This window comes from Mus caroli, unplaced genomic scaffold (genome assembly GCF_978045245.1).
Source record: "Mus caroli unplaced genomic scaffold, Mus_caroli_1 scaffold_3, whole genome shotgun sequence".
In the NCBI taxonomy this organism is placed as follows: domain Eukaryota; kingdom Metazoa; phylum Chordata; class Mammalia; order Rodentia; family Muridae; genus Mus; species Mus caroli.
The window spans coordinates 97864931-97883942 of NW_028227258.1; the positions used below are offsets into that span (position 1 = coordinate 97864931).

At 38.4% G+C, this 19012-nt stretch overlaps 1 protein-coding gene across 1 annotated transcript in view; it reads left to right on the top strand.

Annotated features, from left to right (window-relative positions):
• The first annotated feature begins 3200 nt into the window (after nucleotides 1-3200).
• Nucleotides 3201-19012, top strand: part of LOC147005627 (vomeronasal type-2 receptor 1-like) — a 32207-nt gene continuing 16395 nt past the window's right edge. The window contains exons 1-3 of the mRNA XM_085835846.1: nucleotides 3201-3560; nucleotides 8709-9000; nucleotides 11669-12542. Coding sequence (XP_085691972.1) covers nucleotides 3313-3560; nucleotides 8709-9000; nucleotides 11669-12542 — 1414 coding nt within the window. The 5' untranslated portion in view covers nucleotides 3201-3312. The remainder of the gene's footprint in view (nucleotides 3561-8708; nucleotides 9001-11668; nucleotides 12543-19012) is intronic.

Consider the following 19012-nt stretch of genomic DNA (forward strand, 5'->3'; position numbering starts at 1 on the left):
CAATATGTACTCACTGATAAGTGGATATTAGCCCAAAAACTTAGAATACCCAAGATATAAGATACAATTTAGGAAACTCATAAAACTCAAGAAGAATGAAGACCAAAGTGTGGACACTTTGCCCCTTCTTAGTATTGGGAACAAAACAACCATGGAAGGAGTTACAGAGACAAAGTTTGGAGCTGTGACGAAAGGATGGACCATCTAGAGACTGCCTTATCTGTGGATCCATACCATAATCAGCCTCCAAACGCTGACACCATTGCATACACTAGCAAGATTTTGCTGAAAGGACCCAGATATAGCTGTCTCTTGTAAGACTATGCGGGTGCCTAGCAAACACAGAAGTGAATGCTCACAGTCAGCTATTGGATGGATCACAGGGCCTCTAATGGAGGAGCTAGAGAAAGTACCCAAGGAGCTGGGGAGATCTGAAACCCTATAGGTGGAACAACAATATGAATTAACCAGTACTCCCCCCGAGCTTGTGTCTCTTGCTGCATATGTATCAGAAGATGGCCTAGTGGGCCATCAGTGGAGAGAGAGGCCCATTGGTCGTTCAAACTTTACATGCCTCAGTACAGGGGAACGCTAGGGCCAAGGAGTGGGAGTGGGTGGGTGGGGGAGCGTGTGGGGGACTTTTAGGATAGCATTGGAAATGTAAATGAAATAAGCACCTAATTTAAAAAAATAAAATAAAATTACAGATAAATAATTTCATGTAAATAATTCAAATAGTTTTGACACACATTCTTTCCTGAAAATATATGTGATAGATAAATGTTTTCCCAATTGCAGCTTGTGTTTTTATTTTATTGATGCTGTCATTTAATAAAGAGAAGTTCTAAATTTTAAAAATAAATAAATAAATAAATAAATATAACTTAGAATAATATGTCTTAGTAATTTTATTGTCTCTAGAATACCATGTCCTGTGAGGATTAGGACAAGTCACTGTGGGTGGTAAATATAATTTGCCAAGAGGTATCCTTGGCAACAAAATAGTAATTATCTCAAAACAACTGCCCCCTGGGAAGAAAGGGAGGCCAGGCATCATTCTGAGGCATTCTGGAAAGGTTCTGGACTGAGCCCAGAAGCTCAGTAGGGATTCCCATGTTATTAGCACTGAGGAGTGGTCCCTAACCAATGAAACATTTTATTAGATGAATCCAAACTCTGAAAAGCATGTTGGGAAAGAGCCCCCAAGAATCAGGCTATTCACTAAGACTGGTCAGCAATATCTTGAAAATATAAGGAAGATTATATAAGGCCCAGAGCATTGGAAGTTGAAGACTCTGTAGACAAATGGCACACTGATAGCACTTGGTCAAAGCAAGAGTGTCACTGCAGGGAAGGTTGAGCCAGTTATGGGGAAATGAGCGCAGACTCCTAGTAAGTTAGAAATAAACAGAGTTTCTTTGGGAAAGAAACTCTGGAGTCAATGGGAGATAGACTATGCTTACCAACAGCTAAGACATCTTTCAATGAGGATCCGGTAGAGGTAGTCAGTGTACTTCATAGTGCAGTGTAGCCAGGGTTACTGATGATTCTAACGATGTCATGTGAAAAACAAATGCATGTCGTCAGGTTTACAGTAAGAAGAGTACTTGTGAAAGATGTGTTTTTAAAATGGGAAGGACTTTCTTTCACTACAATATTTTTATACATTGTAGAAATAGAAGCCATGTTCTCATATTCAATGAGATAATGTAGAGAAATATGAAAATTAAAACCTTGCACAAAATATAGCCCTTTAGTGTTTTATGTAAGCAATTATTTTAACTGGACATGAATATGGAAACACAAAGCTGATTGGCTGTAAAACCATGAGAAAGAGGACAGCTCACCCCATTTGACTTCTTTCTCCCAGTAACTACTTTTTTTTTTTTTTTTTTTTTTTTTTTGCCTATTAAAGATACTAGAGAGGTGAAGAAGTAGTTTTTTGTTTGCAATGTTTTGGATTTTGCCAGGATCATTGAATGCATTCAGGAATATGATCAACAGGACCCTTGTAGCCCAGCATGTGACTATATTATAGCTGGTTCTAAGTTTACTATGTAGCACGTTTAGTTTATTATTAATCTTAATATTATAAATAAAACTTGTACAGCAAAGATTTTTAAAATGCTTTTATTCCTTCACTTTACATCCTAACACCATGCTCGGCTTCTCCTCCCAGTTCCTCTCACACTGATCTTCTTCCCATTCCCTGCTCCCTTCTTAGAGGAGAAGGGAAGAATCCCAGTGGTCATCTTTTTATCAGGTCCCTCCCAGTCCCTTTGCCCTACCCCATTTCCACAACTGCACACCAAGTCATAGCAGGATTAGGCATATCCTTTCCCACTGAATCCACACAAGGTTGTTCAGTTAGGGAAACAGGGTGAAGAGGCTGGTGACAGATTCAGGGTCAGCCCCCACTTCAGAAGTTGGCAGACCCACTTGAAAACTAAGCTGCACTGCTGCTACTGCAGGCAACCTAGGTCCAGGCCATGCTCTCTCTTTGGTTGGTGATTTAGTCTCTGGGAGATCACACTACTGCCCACAAATATTCCACAAGACACCCTGAGCTACATCTGATACAGTGATTTTAGTTTGTTATAAATTTCAGCATTATAAGTAAAACTTATTGATCAAGGTTTATTGATTGATTGATTGATTGATTGATTGGTTTCTACTGGTTACTTAAAATGTTGTTGGGAGAAAAACCATGTGATCAAATGGTCCACATGTTTTCCATGATCCAAAATTTGTACTGAATTTTATTCTGACAATATTCTATGAACTTTATTCTCAGGGTGTTAAGAGGGATGTTTGGAAATGAGTAGACAGGAAGACTGGGAGACTTGGAATCATGATACGTTGACCTGGAAACAAGAAATTTGTCTTTGAGTGAGGGCTAGCAAGCAAGGGAGCAGAAATTGCTAGAGATGTGGCTCCACAGTGGAGTGCCTTCCTGACTTGCTCAAAATCCAAGGAGTTGGATGCCATCTGGTTTGATGAAGCTGCCAGTGCCAAACAAGAGGGAAGAGTTTCTACAACCTAAAATAACTTTCAAACTGAATCCCATGATTCTGTCATTATTTATCATTGCAAAACATACAGGATTAACCACGTTCCTCCTCTAAGAGTGTTGCTCAGCTCCTATTCCATATCCATAAATTGCAAGTGACTGTGACATCTGTGTCTACAACATGAAAGTATTTAGTCAAGAGCAGCAAGCCGGTTAAGCATATACACACTCCAACATTCCTTCAAGGTGCTTCCTTAAAAGCTGTCTCACTTCAATTCTTCCATCACCCTCAAGCTCACCACATGAAAATGGCTAGCAGAAATAAGTGCTTGATTCTGGGATTTATTTTGTCTTTGTGGGTTGAATTATACACTCAATATCCTTATTTTGAGCCGAATGTTACATGCAGATTGTTGCGTAGATTTAATTTGACTGGATATGTAGAAGCTGAAAACCATTCTGTTGTTATCGGAGGACTATTTCCTGTTCATTATAGGACAATGCCAACAAGTGACTCTGATGAGGAAATAGAATCACCCATGTGTGAGGGGTAAGTTATTGTTAAGTCTTGTTTTTTTTTTTTCACATTAATTTGGGTGGCTAGAAAAGAATGGGTAGCTTGCAGACTGGATTTCCATTGAAGTTCTTACTCTGGCACTATCTGCCTTTATCTCATGATGGGGACAGCATACAAGGACAGGGACTGCCTGCAGTATGCTGGATGGAGACATCTCAGAAGCCTGTGGCAGCTCCTTGTGAAAAAGAATGGGGGTATCTGGGACCCTGAAAAGCAGGAGACACATCCCTCCAGGGGTGTGTCTGCCATCTGAAATAAGGGACTGCCTGCAGTAAGCCAGGATGGAGACATCTCAGTAGCCTGCAGCAGCTCTTTGTAAAAGACAGTTGTTTCCATTTCTCCTAAACTTAGCCTGGACAATGGCTATATAGATTTCATTTGTGCATGACTGCTTTTCAGTTGGCATTGATGTGCATAATTATTCTATTTTATCTGACTTTCTTAGTTCTTTCTCCATCTGCTCTGGTGAATTCTGTGAAACTAGATGTTTCTTGATGTAGTAATTCTTAAACAATTAAAAATTGAGGCATAGGGGCACAGCACAGCACAGCACAGCACAGCACAGCACAGCACAGCACAGCACAGCACAGCACAGCACAGCACAGCACAATCCTAATGGCCCAGGTACATGCTGTGTGTTCTCATCTTGGAAACAATGTAGGAACTGCACAATGGTAGTTCCAGATTAATGTTTGACTTGCAAAGAAAGTTTGAAGAAATTATTAGAAAATGAACATAGGGATCCCAAGAAAGGGAAAAAAATGAAGTTATGAGAAGTTTGTACAACATTTGAGAGTGGTTTCTGGATAATAAAGAGTATAACACATACAATCATATATTAGTAAAACAAAGTCAAAACACTGGGACTCTAAGGAGAGTCAGTGTGTGCAACGTGCAGAAGCAGAAAGCTAGCAGAACTACTGACTTAATAGCTAAGTTGATTCTTTCTGGCCACTGCTTGGCAGCTTTGGCCATGTCACTTATCATTAGAGCTTCAGGTAGCATTAGAAAATTCAAGTAGCTGGCCTCAGAGCTCTGAGCTCTGAAGTATAACAAGTTAAAAATTAAAGTTTAAATAATGATAAGTTCATAATTATTATTTTGGCTACAGGCTTGAGAATAGGGAAGCTTGAAACTTAGGAGGAACAATTGTAATTCTTGATTCTTTGTGGGACGTGGTTATTCTTTTGAATTTGATTTGGCAATGATTATACAATATATTTTTTCTACCTCCTTTTGGAGTATCAATGAAACACTGGGGCAAGAAAAGGCCAAGAGAGCATGAGAAGAGCATGATAAAAGTGAGTAAAGAAAGAATGCGAAGAGTGAGTTAGGAGAGAATGTGAGGTGTGTATGGAGTGTGTGTGTGAGTGAAAGGAGAGTGCATGTGGCGTGTGTGTGTGTGTGTGTGTGTTTGTGTGTGTGTGTGTGTGTGTGTGTGTGTGTGTGTGTATGAGATGTGTGTGAAGAGTGTGTGTGAGAGCGAATGGAGAATGCACAGAGGTGTGTGTGAATGTGGGAGTTTGAGAAAAGAAAAGCACACAGGAGAAAAGCAGAGAGCACAGGAGAATGCAGAGTGTGTAGCCTGAATCTGTGAGTGAACAAGAAAGAGAAAAAAAAGAGCAGAGAGTGAGGTTGAAGAGAGAGAACCTTTAAGCCTTGAAAAATTCCCTGTCTGTTTGCACCCAAAAGGTAGTTTGTGTATATTTATTATGTGCCTTCCATATATACCTACTTCTAGTTGAGAACTCCTATTCTGTGCCGAGGCTGGGCCCTGACAATCTCTGTTTACAGAGGGAGTAGTTTTCTATAGAAGGTTCTCAGAAAGTCACTCCTCAGACAATTCTCTTGGAACAGAAGCAGTAGTATCTAAAAGCTTGTTAGGGATATAGAATCAGGGGTTGCATACCACACCTGCATAAGAGAATCTACATGTTCAAAAGACATCTGTTGGTGTGTGTGAACACTGAGGTTTGAGAAGCTCAAATGCTGCACAATGTGCTGCAGCTTCACTGTTAACTGATACAAGTTCATTAAGTGCATTCTGGGAACTCTGCTTTATGTCTGAGGAAATGTTCATGATAGGATTCTGACTTGCAGGAAAACTTCTATTGCTACTGCTGACTCCTGAATGTTATCGTATCAAAAACGGAATTCTTAATTCTCAAATATAACAATTATTGTCAGAAAATGAAAGTTGGGACAGGACTAATGTCTCCTAATATATGTATCTTATACAAGTACAAACACACACAGATTAGACATAAAAATAATGCCAGAAATTAAAAGAAAAAAAACATTAGCCTCCAATTCCATAGCCATAAAAACTGCATTTTTATTTTTTATGTCTATTTTTGAGTGTTCTGAAAATAAACTTAAGATTGTTATAGTATGAGGGTAGGACAGGTATTAATTGTATTAGGCATAGTAACTAATGCAGCAGACTTTTCCATTATGCTGTTTGGTCTCTATAGCTATTTGGCTGTTTCTTACATGATATCAATATCAATAATGAATCTTTTCTTTTTATACATGCTCCAAGTTATTACTGGAAGGAGCAATCTTCAGTATGGTTGCTGACCAATGAGATTTATGACGAGTCCCTAATTAACACTTTCCTCATTTCTCTAAATTGTTTCCATTTTCACAGTGAAGGGTATAAGAAGTGAGTAATATAATATAATACTATAAGTTTTATATTTTAACATATTTCTTCAAAATTAGTTCTATATAATTCATTTTCACCATTAACATTCCACAGTCCCCTTATCACACGCAGTTCCAATGTTCTCCAAGCAGTTTACACTTTCTTCATGAAATGCAAATTCTCCTCGTTTGAGAACCCCTTACAAGACTACTTTATATAGAATTCAGAAGCTAGAGTGGATCTAATCTAATGTTACTTTCATTGTGTCATCATTTACTAAAACAGTAACTGCTTCAAGAATTCAAGATGGGTTTGGAGAAATTTCATTTGGAAATCAACAACTTTTGCAAGATACTAGTTTCAGGTGGCCATGGCTTAAACTAAATAAATGAGGAAGATTTAGATTATTCTGAAAATATTACAATGGAATAATACAAAGAAGAGAGTGTTTTATATCTTGCTTTGTTTAAGGCATACATGAGTTAAATTTATAACATGGGTTTTTTTTTTTGAAGGAAAAAAGGATATACAGTGTGTAATAGTACTGTGGGGATCATAATAGAAACTAATGAATGAAGGAAACTCTACCCAAACCTCACCTAATTACACTGAGGGGGGGGGGGTTCCATCCCTTCTATGCAGTTTTAATCATAGTAAGAGGCTCACTGTTCATTTTAAGGCCAGTTCTATTCACACTACTATATTACCTTTCTATTCAATGATTTTTGAAAATAGAAAATGTTCCCACATAGCTTAGAAGCTACCACTGGATATTGAAGATTATTCCAGCTTTTTAAGTATTCTAAATACCCAGTTTGAGGCAGATAGCTTTTATTCCTTTGGGAAGAACTAATTAATTTTTGACTAATTTAAAAATTTAGCTATAGACTCAAAGCATGTGGATATTTTATAGATCTTGAAAAGAAATCTATCTGAATATTGTATGTGCATTATCTATCTATCTATCTATCTATCTATCTATCTATCTATCTATCTATCTATCTATCTATCTATCTATCTACCTATCTATCTACCTGTCTATGGACTTTACATGCTGATCACTATGCATCCTCTTCTCCCAGAATTCCCCTCATAAGGCTTCTCACCCACCACTTATCTTCTCACCTCTGATAATGTAGAGCTCCCCAATCCCAGATAATAACCCTCCCTGGCACATCAAGTCACTGCATACCTAGAAACATTCTCTCGCCTTGAGGTCAGACAAGGCAGCCCAGTTAAGGAAACTGGAGGCACAAGCAGGCAGCAGAGTCAGGGTCAGCCCCTGGTTCAGGTCCTGGGGGACCACCCTGAAGTCAAAACTTTATGTGTGCAGGAGCCAGATCCAGACAATGAATGTGCTTTGCTTTGTGGTTCAGTCTATAGGACTACCCAGGTTTCAAGATTAGTTAATTGTCTTGGTCTTCTTGTGGAATCCACATTCCTTCCAGGTTCATCAATCATTCCCCCACCACTCTTTTTCAAGTACTCACACTAAAGTTGACAGTGGGATTCTACATCTGTTTTGGTTTGGCAAAGATTTAAGGAACATCTGGTATTGTTTTAATTTCCAAATGAAACCAGGAACCTCAAGTCACTACAGGACTATGTACATTCTCTCACACTGAGGCCAGTAGGAAGAAGGGTCTGATTGCATGTTTATAGACTGTAAGAGACCACAGATGCCAGCACAGACTACTATACGCAGCAGATATTTCCATCACCTGAGATGGAGAAAACAACATATTCCATAACAAAATCAAATTTAAACAATATCTATCCCCAAATTCACCCCTTAATAAGCACAAGAAATAAAACCACACTCCAATGAGGCTAACTACATCCAAGAAGTAATTTCAAACCACTAAAACCAAAAGAAGAAACACACACACACACACACACACACAGAGAGAGAGAGAGAGAGAGAGAGAGAGAGAGAGAGAGAGAGAGAGAGACTATGCCAACACCAACATCAAAATAGCAGGAATTTCCCATCATTGGTCATTAATATCTCTACACACCTAAACAACAAAGATAGATATTACCTCAGAATAAAGGGCTGAAAAAAGTCTCACAGGTAATCAGAAACAAGAAACAAGCTGGAGTAAGCCATCCTATCTTACTTTTTAAAAATACCGCAGTATTTATTTAGAAGATGTATATTGTCATCAGTATGAACTTGGAAATTAACTAACAAGATGATAAGCAATGTTCAGGTGTAGTTTCTTCTGTTTTCTGCTTTTCTTTAATTGTGTTTCCTCACTGGCTCTTTCTTTAAATTACTGATCTTTTCTATACTTGAATGATTTTCTACTTCTAGTGTCTTTCTCTAGTTGTAGTAACTTCCCACACTACCTGTCTGTCTGCTGTGCTCTCCCCAGCTCTCTATCATTCTTCAAGCATTTGTGTAGCTGTTATAGTCTAGGACACATGGTCTTGGAATTTCTTTGCTAATACATCTGTTCTCAATCACCAAGGTTTAATTTCCGGGGTTTCCGCTGGATGAAAACCATGATTCACACCATCAAGGAGATTAATGAGAGGAAGGATATTTTGCCCAACCACACTCTGGGCTACCAGATATTTGACAACTGTTTCTCCATCACCAAATCAATGGAGTCATCTTCAGTGTTTCTAACAGGGCAGGACGAATACAAACCTAACTGGAGAAACAGCACTGGAAAATTATTAGTTGGAATTATTGGACCAGGAGGATCAACAATGTCAGTTGCTGTTTCAAGAATTGTAGGGATTCATCTTGTCCCTCAGGTATCTTGGAAAAGTGTACTATGTGCTAAGAAAGAAATACAAACACTGTGCCAGGATGGGTAGCACACGCCTTTAATTCCAGAACTTGGGAGGCTTAGGCAGGTGAATCTCTATGCACTCAAAGCCAGCCTATTCAACAAAGTGAGTGCCAAGACAGTCAGGGCTGTTGCAAAAGAAAATTCTGTCTCGAAAAGACCAGAAAGAAAAGAAAGAGAGAGAAATATGAGGAACATGTAGAAATTATTGCAAATATCTATGAGGTTCAGAGATGCTGCACTAAGCTACAGAGAGACGATAGAATGGGTTCCAGTTCTTAAAGTTACTCAGTTCAACCCAGCCCTGGCAATGTGAATCACTGCTTATTAAGAAGGCACTTGATATTGCTCAAACTTCTGGAGCATCATCTTTGCATTGACTAACATGGTCAATGGGCCCCGAGCACTGTGTGGGGCAGGATGGAGTTTATCAATAAATACTTGGTAGTTGATTGGTCGCTGGAATAAGGCACAGGTTTTCCTTTGAGTCTTGTTTATCCTTGAGAATCACAAGCAAAATCATTATACTGACATGCTAAAATGAGATTGAGACTTCCCATTAGCCAACTTAATACGTTATTTTAAAGCCAGAGAGATCGACATATGTAAATATAAGAATATGTAATTGCAAAACATTAATTATTAGGAAAATAAAAGTTCTAGAATTATTTCAAAGCCTGTGTCAGTAAAGCGACAGGACATATCAATGTGAATGAGAGCAAGATTATTGGTGATCCTGAAATAATGGCAGTTTTTCATTCACCTTTCCTCTGTCCATCCTATATCCTATATTCCCTCCTCTTGTCTTTTCTTTCCTCTTTTGTCTTTCTTTTTTCTCCTTTTCTCTCTCTCTTTCTTTCCCTCCCTTTCTTTCTTTCTTTCTTTCTTTCTTTCTTTCTTTCTTTCTTTCTTTCTTTCTTTCTTTCTTTCTTTCTTTCTTTCTTTCTCTTTGTTTCCTCATCCTTCCAGTCCTTCTTCCTCCCTATCATTCTTCATTCCTTTCTTTCCTTTTCTTTTTTGCTACTCCAGATAAAATCCAGGTATTAGTTTGTGGTAGACAAATTCTGCATTAATTACCCACAATGCCAATCAAATACAGTATTTAATTTAGAGAGGTCAAAATGTGAGTTGGAAGAATAGGGAAGTAATGTAGAAAAGAATGAAAGGAAAGGTGAGTGACTTGGCATATATCTTAGGTGTGGGCTTCATATGGCTTATCCAAACTGCAGATGCTATGATCTCTGTCTTTCCTAAACTCTAATGAACTCAAAAATAGACTAGAAACCTTCACATAGATTTCTTAAGCCTTTTAGCCACTCTAGAAAAAAGAATAAACTAAAATTTCAGTTTAACATATTGATATTTAGAAATTAAAAAGTATAGATATCATGACATTAATTTTCTTGTGGAAGAAACAAAGATGGAGGAGGTCCAAGTAACAAATTTTTATATGATAAATAATTCACTAGACCTCAGAAATCTGATATCACTCCTTCTTGAAGAGGTTCATATCAACAAAATAGCTTCAGTGAATCTGCTGTTTGTGTGGTTAGAAAGGAAAATAAATATTAGAAGGTGCAATAAGAATAAAAATGACATGGAAAAACAGAAGACAGGAATAATAAACAAAGGAATCAATTGGATCTTGGGAGTTATAGAACATCACACTGGAAGTGATATCTTAAGGGCATGAGACTAAATTGAAGAGAAGGTAAAATATTTAGGGTATATGTTAGCACTTTCAGGTTATGTTACATCAAAAATACATGAAGGGGTGTCAGGAATATGTGCTCACCTGCTCTTCATGCTTAGGTCTCCCTAAATGCTAAGAGCAAATGAGGTCTACTGATGAAGTAAGGAAGGCATCCTTTTCATTTATATAACCATGTACCTTAAAAAGAGAGAGTTTCTGGTAACTTTGTAGGACAAGAGTGTTTACTCTTCTGATTGGAGGACTCCATTCTTTCATGTTGCTCAAGAAAAGATACTCAGGACTCCTGAGAGCAGGAAATGATAATAGAGAAGCAAGAGCATAACACCATTAAGGTATCAGAGGTTAGACAGAGAGAACACGCAGGAGTTGTGCTCGGGGCCCATTGACCATGTTAGTCAATGCAAAGATGATGCTCCAGCAGTTTGAGCAATATCAAGTGCCTTCTTAATAAGCAGCGATTCACATTGCCAGGGCTGGGTTGAACTGAGTAACTTTAAGAACTGGAACCCATTCTATGGTCTCTCTGTAGCTTAGTGCAGCATCTCTGGACCTCATAGATATTTGCAATAATTTCTACATCTGCAGATTGTACAGCAGATGCTACACCTGAGGAAGAGACTGGATATTTTGACACAGGGGAGCGAAAAATGTCAAGGATGCTGGAGGAAAGTGCAAGGGACATTCCTGAGACTGCTGTGGTTCCACCCATAAAACTAGTGATAGAGCAACCAAAGAGATGTCAAAATTGTCCCCATCTACACCCAGTAAGTAGAAGATTAAACAGGAAGTCACTGTCTACAGTAGGATGTGAGGGCAAAGGGATCCCTGTTCACTTCCTTCTCAAATATTCACAAGCCTTCATTTTCATTTTAAATTTTGGCTACTGCTTTCTAGTAACTATAAATATTTTCAATTCCAGGTGGGATATGCTTCTTCCTCACCAATTTTAAGTAATGATTATCAATTTCCATTCATTGTTCGCACAATACCCAGTGATAAGTTCCAGTCTGAGGCCATGGTAAATCTAATTAGACACTTTGGTTGGGTCTGGGTAGGTGCTATTGCAGCTGATGATGATTATGGAAAATATGGAGTAAAATTCTTTAGGGAAGAAATGGAGAGGGCCAACCTCTGCGTTGCTTTCTCTGAAACCATTCCAAAATTCTACTCCAATGAGAAAATGAAAATAGCTGTTGATGCAGTAAAGAGTTCCACTGCCAAAGTCATTGTGCTTTATGCAACTGACATTGACCTCAGCCCCTTTGTGCTGGAAGTGATTCATCATAACATAACTGACAGGACATGGATAGCCAGTGAAGCCTGGATTACCTCTGCTCTCATTGCAAAGCCTGAGTATTTCCCCTATTTTGGTGGAACTATTGGATTTGCAATACCGAGAAGTGTTATACCAGGACTAAAAGAATTCCTTTATGATGTACACCCTAGCAAGGATCCAAATGATGTCTTGACCATTGAATTCTGGCAAACTGCTTTTAACTGTACCTGGCCCAACAGCAGTGTGCCTTACAATGTGGACCACAGAGTGAATATGACTGGGAAAGAAGACAGACTGTATGACATGTCTGATCAGCTCTGCACTGGAGAGGAGAAGCTGGAAGATCTGAAAAATACCTATCTGGATACATCTCAGCTAAGAATCACAAACAATGTCAGACAAGCTGTGTATCTTTTTGCTCATGCGTTGGATCTTTTGACCCATGATGACATAAGAGAAGATTATAGGGAAACTGCAGTACTTGAAACTACATCTATCCTTGATACTATAAAGGTATGTTATTTGACCATATGATATAGTGTAATATAAAATCAAGTGTTTACACCCATGTTCATACCTCTGAAACTGCTAATTTGCTTCCATGTGATTATATATCATCAAAACATGTCTGGGTGACTTGATTGTTCATTTTTTTTTTTTTTTTTGGTTTTTTGAGACAGGGTTTCTCTGTGTAGCCCTGGCTGTCCTGGCACTCACTTTGTAGACCAGGCTGGCCTCGAACTCAGAAATCCGCCTGCCTCTGCCTCCCGAGTGCTGGGATTAAAGGCGTGCGCCACCACGCCCGGCTGATTGTTCATTTTTAATCGTCATTTCTTACTAACTTGCTAGGTTTTTTGTCAGTGATAACAAACGTGTCTCCCATAAAAATGAATAACGCACTTTACAAAATATACTGTTATTCTTCACAGCAATGAAATATAATGTGTCTAGAAGTAAAGCATGAGGTATTGCCTCTGGTTTCCTCCTTTGGTCTGCTCCCCATATAGAATATACAACTCCAAATCTAAGATCACTACTTGGATTCCAAAACTTCAGCTTCATGTTAGGCTAGGATATTTATGGCCCTTTTGGTAATGATTAATCCTGAATATTATATACAATTTTCCTTACACTGCATGTCTTTTGTCTTATCTATTTAAATGAAAGAATAGAAAATGAGGTCTTCATATAATATAGCAAGAGCCGCACAAAAGGATGGATGTCAGGGAATAAAGATTATAGCTGGTATCTAGGACAGTCATGTCTACTCTGCCTGTCCTTCATCATCTGTCAAATGATTCAAGTTGGTAAAAGGTGAGAAGTCTTGAAACATATGCTCATCCATTCAATTTCTGCTTGTTTTTGTCCATCCTCCCAATTTACAAAAGATAAAGAATTTGATCATAAATACTTTGGTCTTGTCAGACCCACAGGAGGTCCACATAACATCACTAATTTGTTACTTCTTCATTGCCTGATCAATATCCCTTTATTTTTATATAACCTGTCAATTTACCAGAGGCCACATTGGGTGGGACCCTTGCATTTCCACTTAACTTTCATTTTCAGGTAGGCCCACATTGCACTCAGCTTTGGCTGTTCTTCGTCCCCCAGGTAACACACTTCATTCTGTGATTCTAAATAGCTACTGAATGTATCAATATAGAGTATTATTTTTTTTAAAGAAACCAAAGGGATACCCCATATTTACTTATGTTTCAAGATTATCCTACCAATAGACAAGACTAGAAAAGCTTTGAAATTTTGTTATTTACTTGTTCATTTCTAAATTACACTGCCTTTTTTGCCTTCTCCTTATTTTACTTCTCCTGTTCCTTCTCATCATCATACTCCTCCTGAGATAAGTCTACACTGTAAACCATACATCAATCTATGAGATTAGAGACATGCCCAATACCCACATGGCATTTCAAAATTCTTGAGAATTATATGATGTTGGTAAAATGTGTAGTACCATCCAATACTTTCAATCAAGTAAAACGGTAGGAAGGCTGATCAAGTGAAGGGTCAAACTGTAGAATTCTTTGACCATTTATTTGCTTGACTATTGATAAGGAGTAGGGAGAACATTTAATGGACTTAGCATAAGTGTTAAATTTTCATGATTTTTGACAAATATTTCATGGGAATTGAGAATAGACTGGAAAAGAGTCAGAAGAAAACAAGAGGTCAGGTAACATAAAGTATTAAATGGTAACTAAAACACTTTCTTAATATATACAGTCAGTAAATTCTTTCAGGTACAGAGCCTCAATCACTATTATAAAGACTAGGAAATAATCTTTGTTAAATGTATGACTTGCTTGTGGTCACAATATTTAATAGAACCAAAAAGCTCCAGACCCAAGTCTTGCTGGTCTGTGGAGAGCTTGGTTGAGAAATCCAACTTCAGCAGGTGGGCAAATGAAGATCAAGGATATGTCCTGTGTGATGGATTTCCTTTATGCTAAAGAAAGCATTTCCTTACCTACATAATGTTAGTGGGGTAAAGTGTGAGTTAGACAAAGGTAGTTTTCTCATTGAAAAGAAAGGATTATTCTCAATGTCTCTTTGATCCTAGAGATTTAACATAGAGTCATGAACTATTGTACCACAGGCCATGGCCATTTCTGCATAAAGATGGCTTATAATTCAGACGTATACTCTCAAGACAATTTCCTGCTAATCTTTTTTATCCCAGCTAAAGTGGACTTTATCTGAGAAATGAAGACTTTCCAGTTTCCTAAGTCAGTTAGTCATTACCTCCTCCATGCCCCATTCAACATTATTTCCACAATAGCAACTGTGATTCTACAAAATTATTTTCTGTGGATATGCAGCACACACATCTACTCTCCCACATAGGGAGCCCTAAATAGACCACATTCAGATACCACCAAATACCAACTCAGTGAACCAATGAATTGTATTGTGGTAACTTAAAGGAATATGGGTGAGGAGTTAGGTAGAGGAGCAGAAATGACTCTAAGACAAATGCAATACTCATGTTCACCCCAGCATGTGTGAGAGCTTTGAACCTGGAGAAGAGCTTTCAGGCACTTCAAAGGTGTGTCCTTCCCTAGTTGGTCTAAATAACTGCTAAGAAGATCAGCTGGTTTCTGTTTCACTCCAGCAGGTAAACTTGTCTCAAGAGTCTTCTTTGTACCTTGTCTTATTGGATTCTTCTTTGCATTTCAACACACTCTGAGAAGGACTCTCAGTTTTCCTTGATTACTCAATCAAGGTGCTATCCAGTGAATCTGCTCCGTTTCATGGACTTCCTAGAGCTATTTTGAGATATTTAACTTACTATCTAAACCATGACACAATAGCAACATAAACTTTTTTTTATTACGTCTTTTCCTCAATTACATTTCCAATGCTATCCCAAAAGTCCCTCTTACCCTCCCCCCCACTTCCCTACCCACCCATTCCCAGTTTGTTATTTTGTTTGTTTGTTTGTTTGTTTGTTTTGGCCCTGGCCTTCCCCTGTACTGGGGCATATAAAGTTTGCATGTCCAATGGGCCTCTCTTTCCACTGATGGCCGACTAGGCCATCTTTTGATACACATGCAGCTAGAGTCAAGAGCTCCAGGGTACTGGTTAGTTCATAATGTTCTTCTACCCATAGGGTTGTGGATCCCTTCAGCTCCTTGGGTACTTTCTCTAGCTCCTCCATTTGGGACCCTGTGATCCATCAACTAGATGACTGTGAGCATCCACTTCTGTGTTTGCCAGGCCCCAGCATAGTCTCACAAGAGACAGCTATGCCTGTATCCTTTCAGCAAAATCTTGCTAGTGTATGCAATGGTGTCAGTGTTTGGAAGCTGATTATGGGATGAATCCCCTGATATGACAGTCTCTAGATGGTCCATCCTTTTGTCACAGCTCCAAACTTTGTCTCTGTAACTCCTTCCATGGGTGTTCTGTTCCCAATTCTAAGAAGGGGCATAGTGTCCAAACTTCAGTCTTCATTCTTCTTGAGTTTCATGTGTTTAGCAAACTTTATTTTATATCTTAGGTATCCTAAGTTTTGGGCTAATATCCAGTTATCAGTGAGTACATATTGTGTGAGTTCCTTTGTGATTGTTTTACTTCACTCAGGATGACGCCCTCCAGGTCCATCCATTTGGTTAGGAATTTCATAAATTCATTCTTTTTAATAGCTGAGTAGTACTCCATTGTGTAAATATACTGCATTTTCTGTACCCATTCTCTGTTGAGGGGCATCTGGGTTCTTTCTAGCTTCTGGCTATTATAAATAAGGCTGCTATGAACATAGTGGAGCATGTGTCTTTCTTACCAGATGGAACATCTTAGGATATATGCCCATGAGAGGTATTGTGGGATCCTCCAGTAGTACTATGTCCAATTTTCTGAGGAACTGCCAGGCTGATTTCCAAAGTGGTTGTATAAGCTTGCAATCCCACCAACATGGATGAGTGTTCCTCTTTCTCCACATCCTCGCCAGCATCTGCTGTCACCTGAATTTTTGATCCTAACCATTCTGACTGGTGTGAGGTGGAATCTCAGGGTTGTTTTGAGTTGCATTTCCCTGATGATTAAGGATGTTGAACATTTTTTCAGGTGCTTCTCTGCCATTCGGTATTCCTCAGGTGAGAATTCTTTGTTCAGTTCTGAGCCCCATTTTTAAACGGGTTATTTGATTTTCTGGAGTCCACCTTCTTGAGTTCTTTATATATATTGGATATTAGTCCCCTATCTGATTTAGGATAGGTAAAGATCCTTTCCCAATCTGTTGGTGGTCTTTTTGACTTATTGACAGTGTCTTTTGCCTTGCAGAAGCTTTGCAGTTTCATGAGGTCCCATTTGTCAATTCTCGATCTTACAATACAAGCCATTGCTGTTCTATTCAGGAATTTTCCCCCTGTGCCCATATCTTCAAGGCTTTTCCCCACTTTCTCCTCTATAAGTTTCAGTGTCTCTGGTTTTATGTGAAGTTCTTTGATCCACTTAGATTTGACCTTAGTACATGGAGATAGGAATGGATTGATTCGCATTCTTCTACATGATAACAACCAGTTGTGCCAGCACCATATGTTGAAAATGTCTTTCTTCCACTGGATGGTTTTAGCTCCCTTGTTGAAGATCAAGTGACCATAGGTGTGTGGGTTCATTCCTGGGTCTTCCATTCTATTCCATTGGTCTACTTGTCTGTCACTATACAAGTCCCATGCAGTTTGTATCACAATTGCTCTGTAGTAAATCTTTAGGTCAGGCATGGTGATTCCCCCAAGGTTCTTTTATCCTTGAGAAGAGTTTTTGCTTTCCTAGGTTTTTTGTTATACCAGATGAATTTGCAGATTGCTCTTTCTAATTCGTTGAAGAATTGAGATGGAATTTTCATGGGGATTGCAAAGAATCTGTAGATTGCTTTTGGCAAGATAGCCATTTTTACATTATTGATCCTGCCAATCCATGAGCATGGGAGATCTTTCCATCTTCTGAGATCTTCTTTAATTTCTTTCTTCAGAGACTTGAAGTTTTTATTATACAGATCTTTCACTTCCTTAGGTAGAGTCACGCCAAGATATTTTATATTATTTGTGACTATTGAGAAGGGTGTTGTTTCCATAATTGCTTACTCAGCCTGTTTATTCTTTGTGTAGACAAAGGTCAATGACTTGTTTGAGTTAATTTTATATCCAGCTACATCACCGAAGCTGTTTATCAGGTTTAGGAGTTCTCTGGTGGAATTTTTAGGGTCACTTATATATACTATCTTATCATCTGCAAAAAGTAATATTTTGACTTCATCTCTTCCAATTTGTATCCCCTTGATCTCCTTTTGTTGTCGAATTGCTTTGGCTAGGACTTCTAGTACAATGTTGAATAGGTACGGGGAGAGTGGCCAGCCTTGTCTAGTCCCTGATTTTAGTGGGATTGCTTCAAACTTCTCACCATTTATTTTGATGTTGGCTACTGGTTTGCTGTAGATTGCTTTCATCATATTTAGGTATGGGCCTTGAATTCCTGATCTTTCCAAGACTTTTATCATGAATGGTTGTTGGATTTGTTGAATGCTTTTTCCGCATCTAACGAGATGATCATGTGGTTTTTGTCTTTGAGTTTGTTCATATAATGGATTATGTTGATGGATTTCCATATATTAAACCATCCCTGCATCCCTGGAATAAAACCTACTTGGTCAGGATGGATTATAGCCTTAATGTGTTCTTGGATTTAGTTAGCGAGAATTTTATTGAATATTTTTGCATCGATATTCATAAGGGAAATTGGTCTGAAGTTCTCTATCTTTGTTAGATCTATCTGTGATTTAGGTATCAGAGTAATTGTGGCTTCATAGAATGAGTTGGGTAGAGTTCCTTCTACTTCTATTTTGTGGAATAGTTTGTGCAGAACCGGAATTAGATCTTCTTTGAAGGTCTGGTTGAACTCTGCAATAAACCCATCTGGTCCTGGGCTTTTTTTGGCTGGGAGACTATTAATGAATGCTTCTATTTCTTTAGGGGATATGGGACTGTTTAGCTCATTAACTTGATCCTGATTTAACTTTGGTACCTGGTATCTGTCCAGAATTTTGTCCATTTCGTCCAGGTTTTCAAGTTTTGTTGAGTATAGCATTTTGTAGAAGGATCTGATGGTGTTTTGGATTTCGTCAGAATCTGTTGTTATGTCTCCCCTTTCATTTCTGATTTTTTAAATTAGGATGTTGTCCCTGTGTCCTCTAGTGAGTCTAGCTAATGGTTTATCTATCTTCTTGATTTTCTCAAAGAACCAACTCCTCGTTTGGTTAATTCTTTGAATAGTTCTTCTTGTTTCCACTTGGTTGTTTTCACCCCTGAGTAGGATTATTTCCTGCCGTCTACTCCTCTTGGGTGAATTTTCTTCCTTTTTTTCTAGAGCTTTTAGATGTGTTGTCAAGCTGCTAGTGTGTGCTCTCTCTAGTTTCTTTTTGGAGGCACTCAGAGCTATGAGTTTCCCTCTTAGAAATGCTTTCATTGG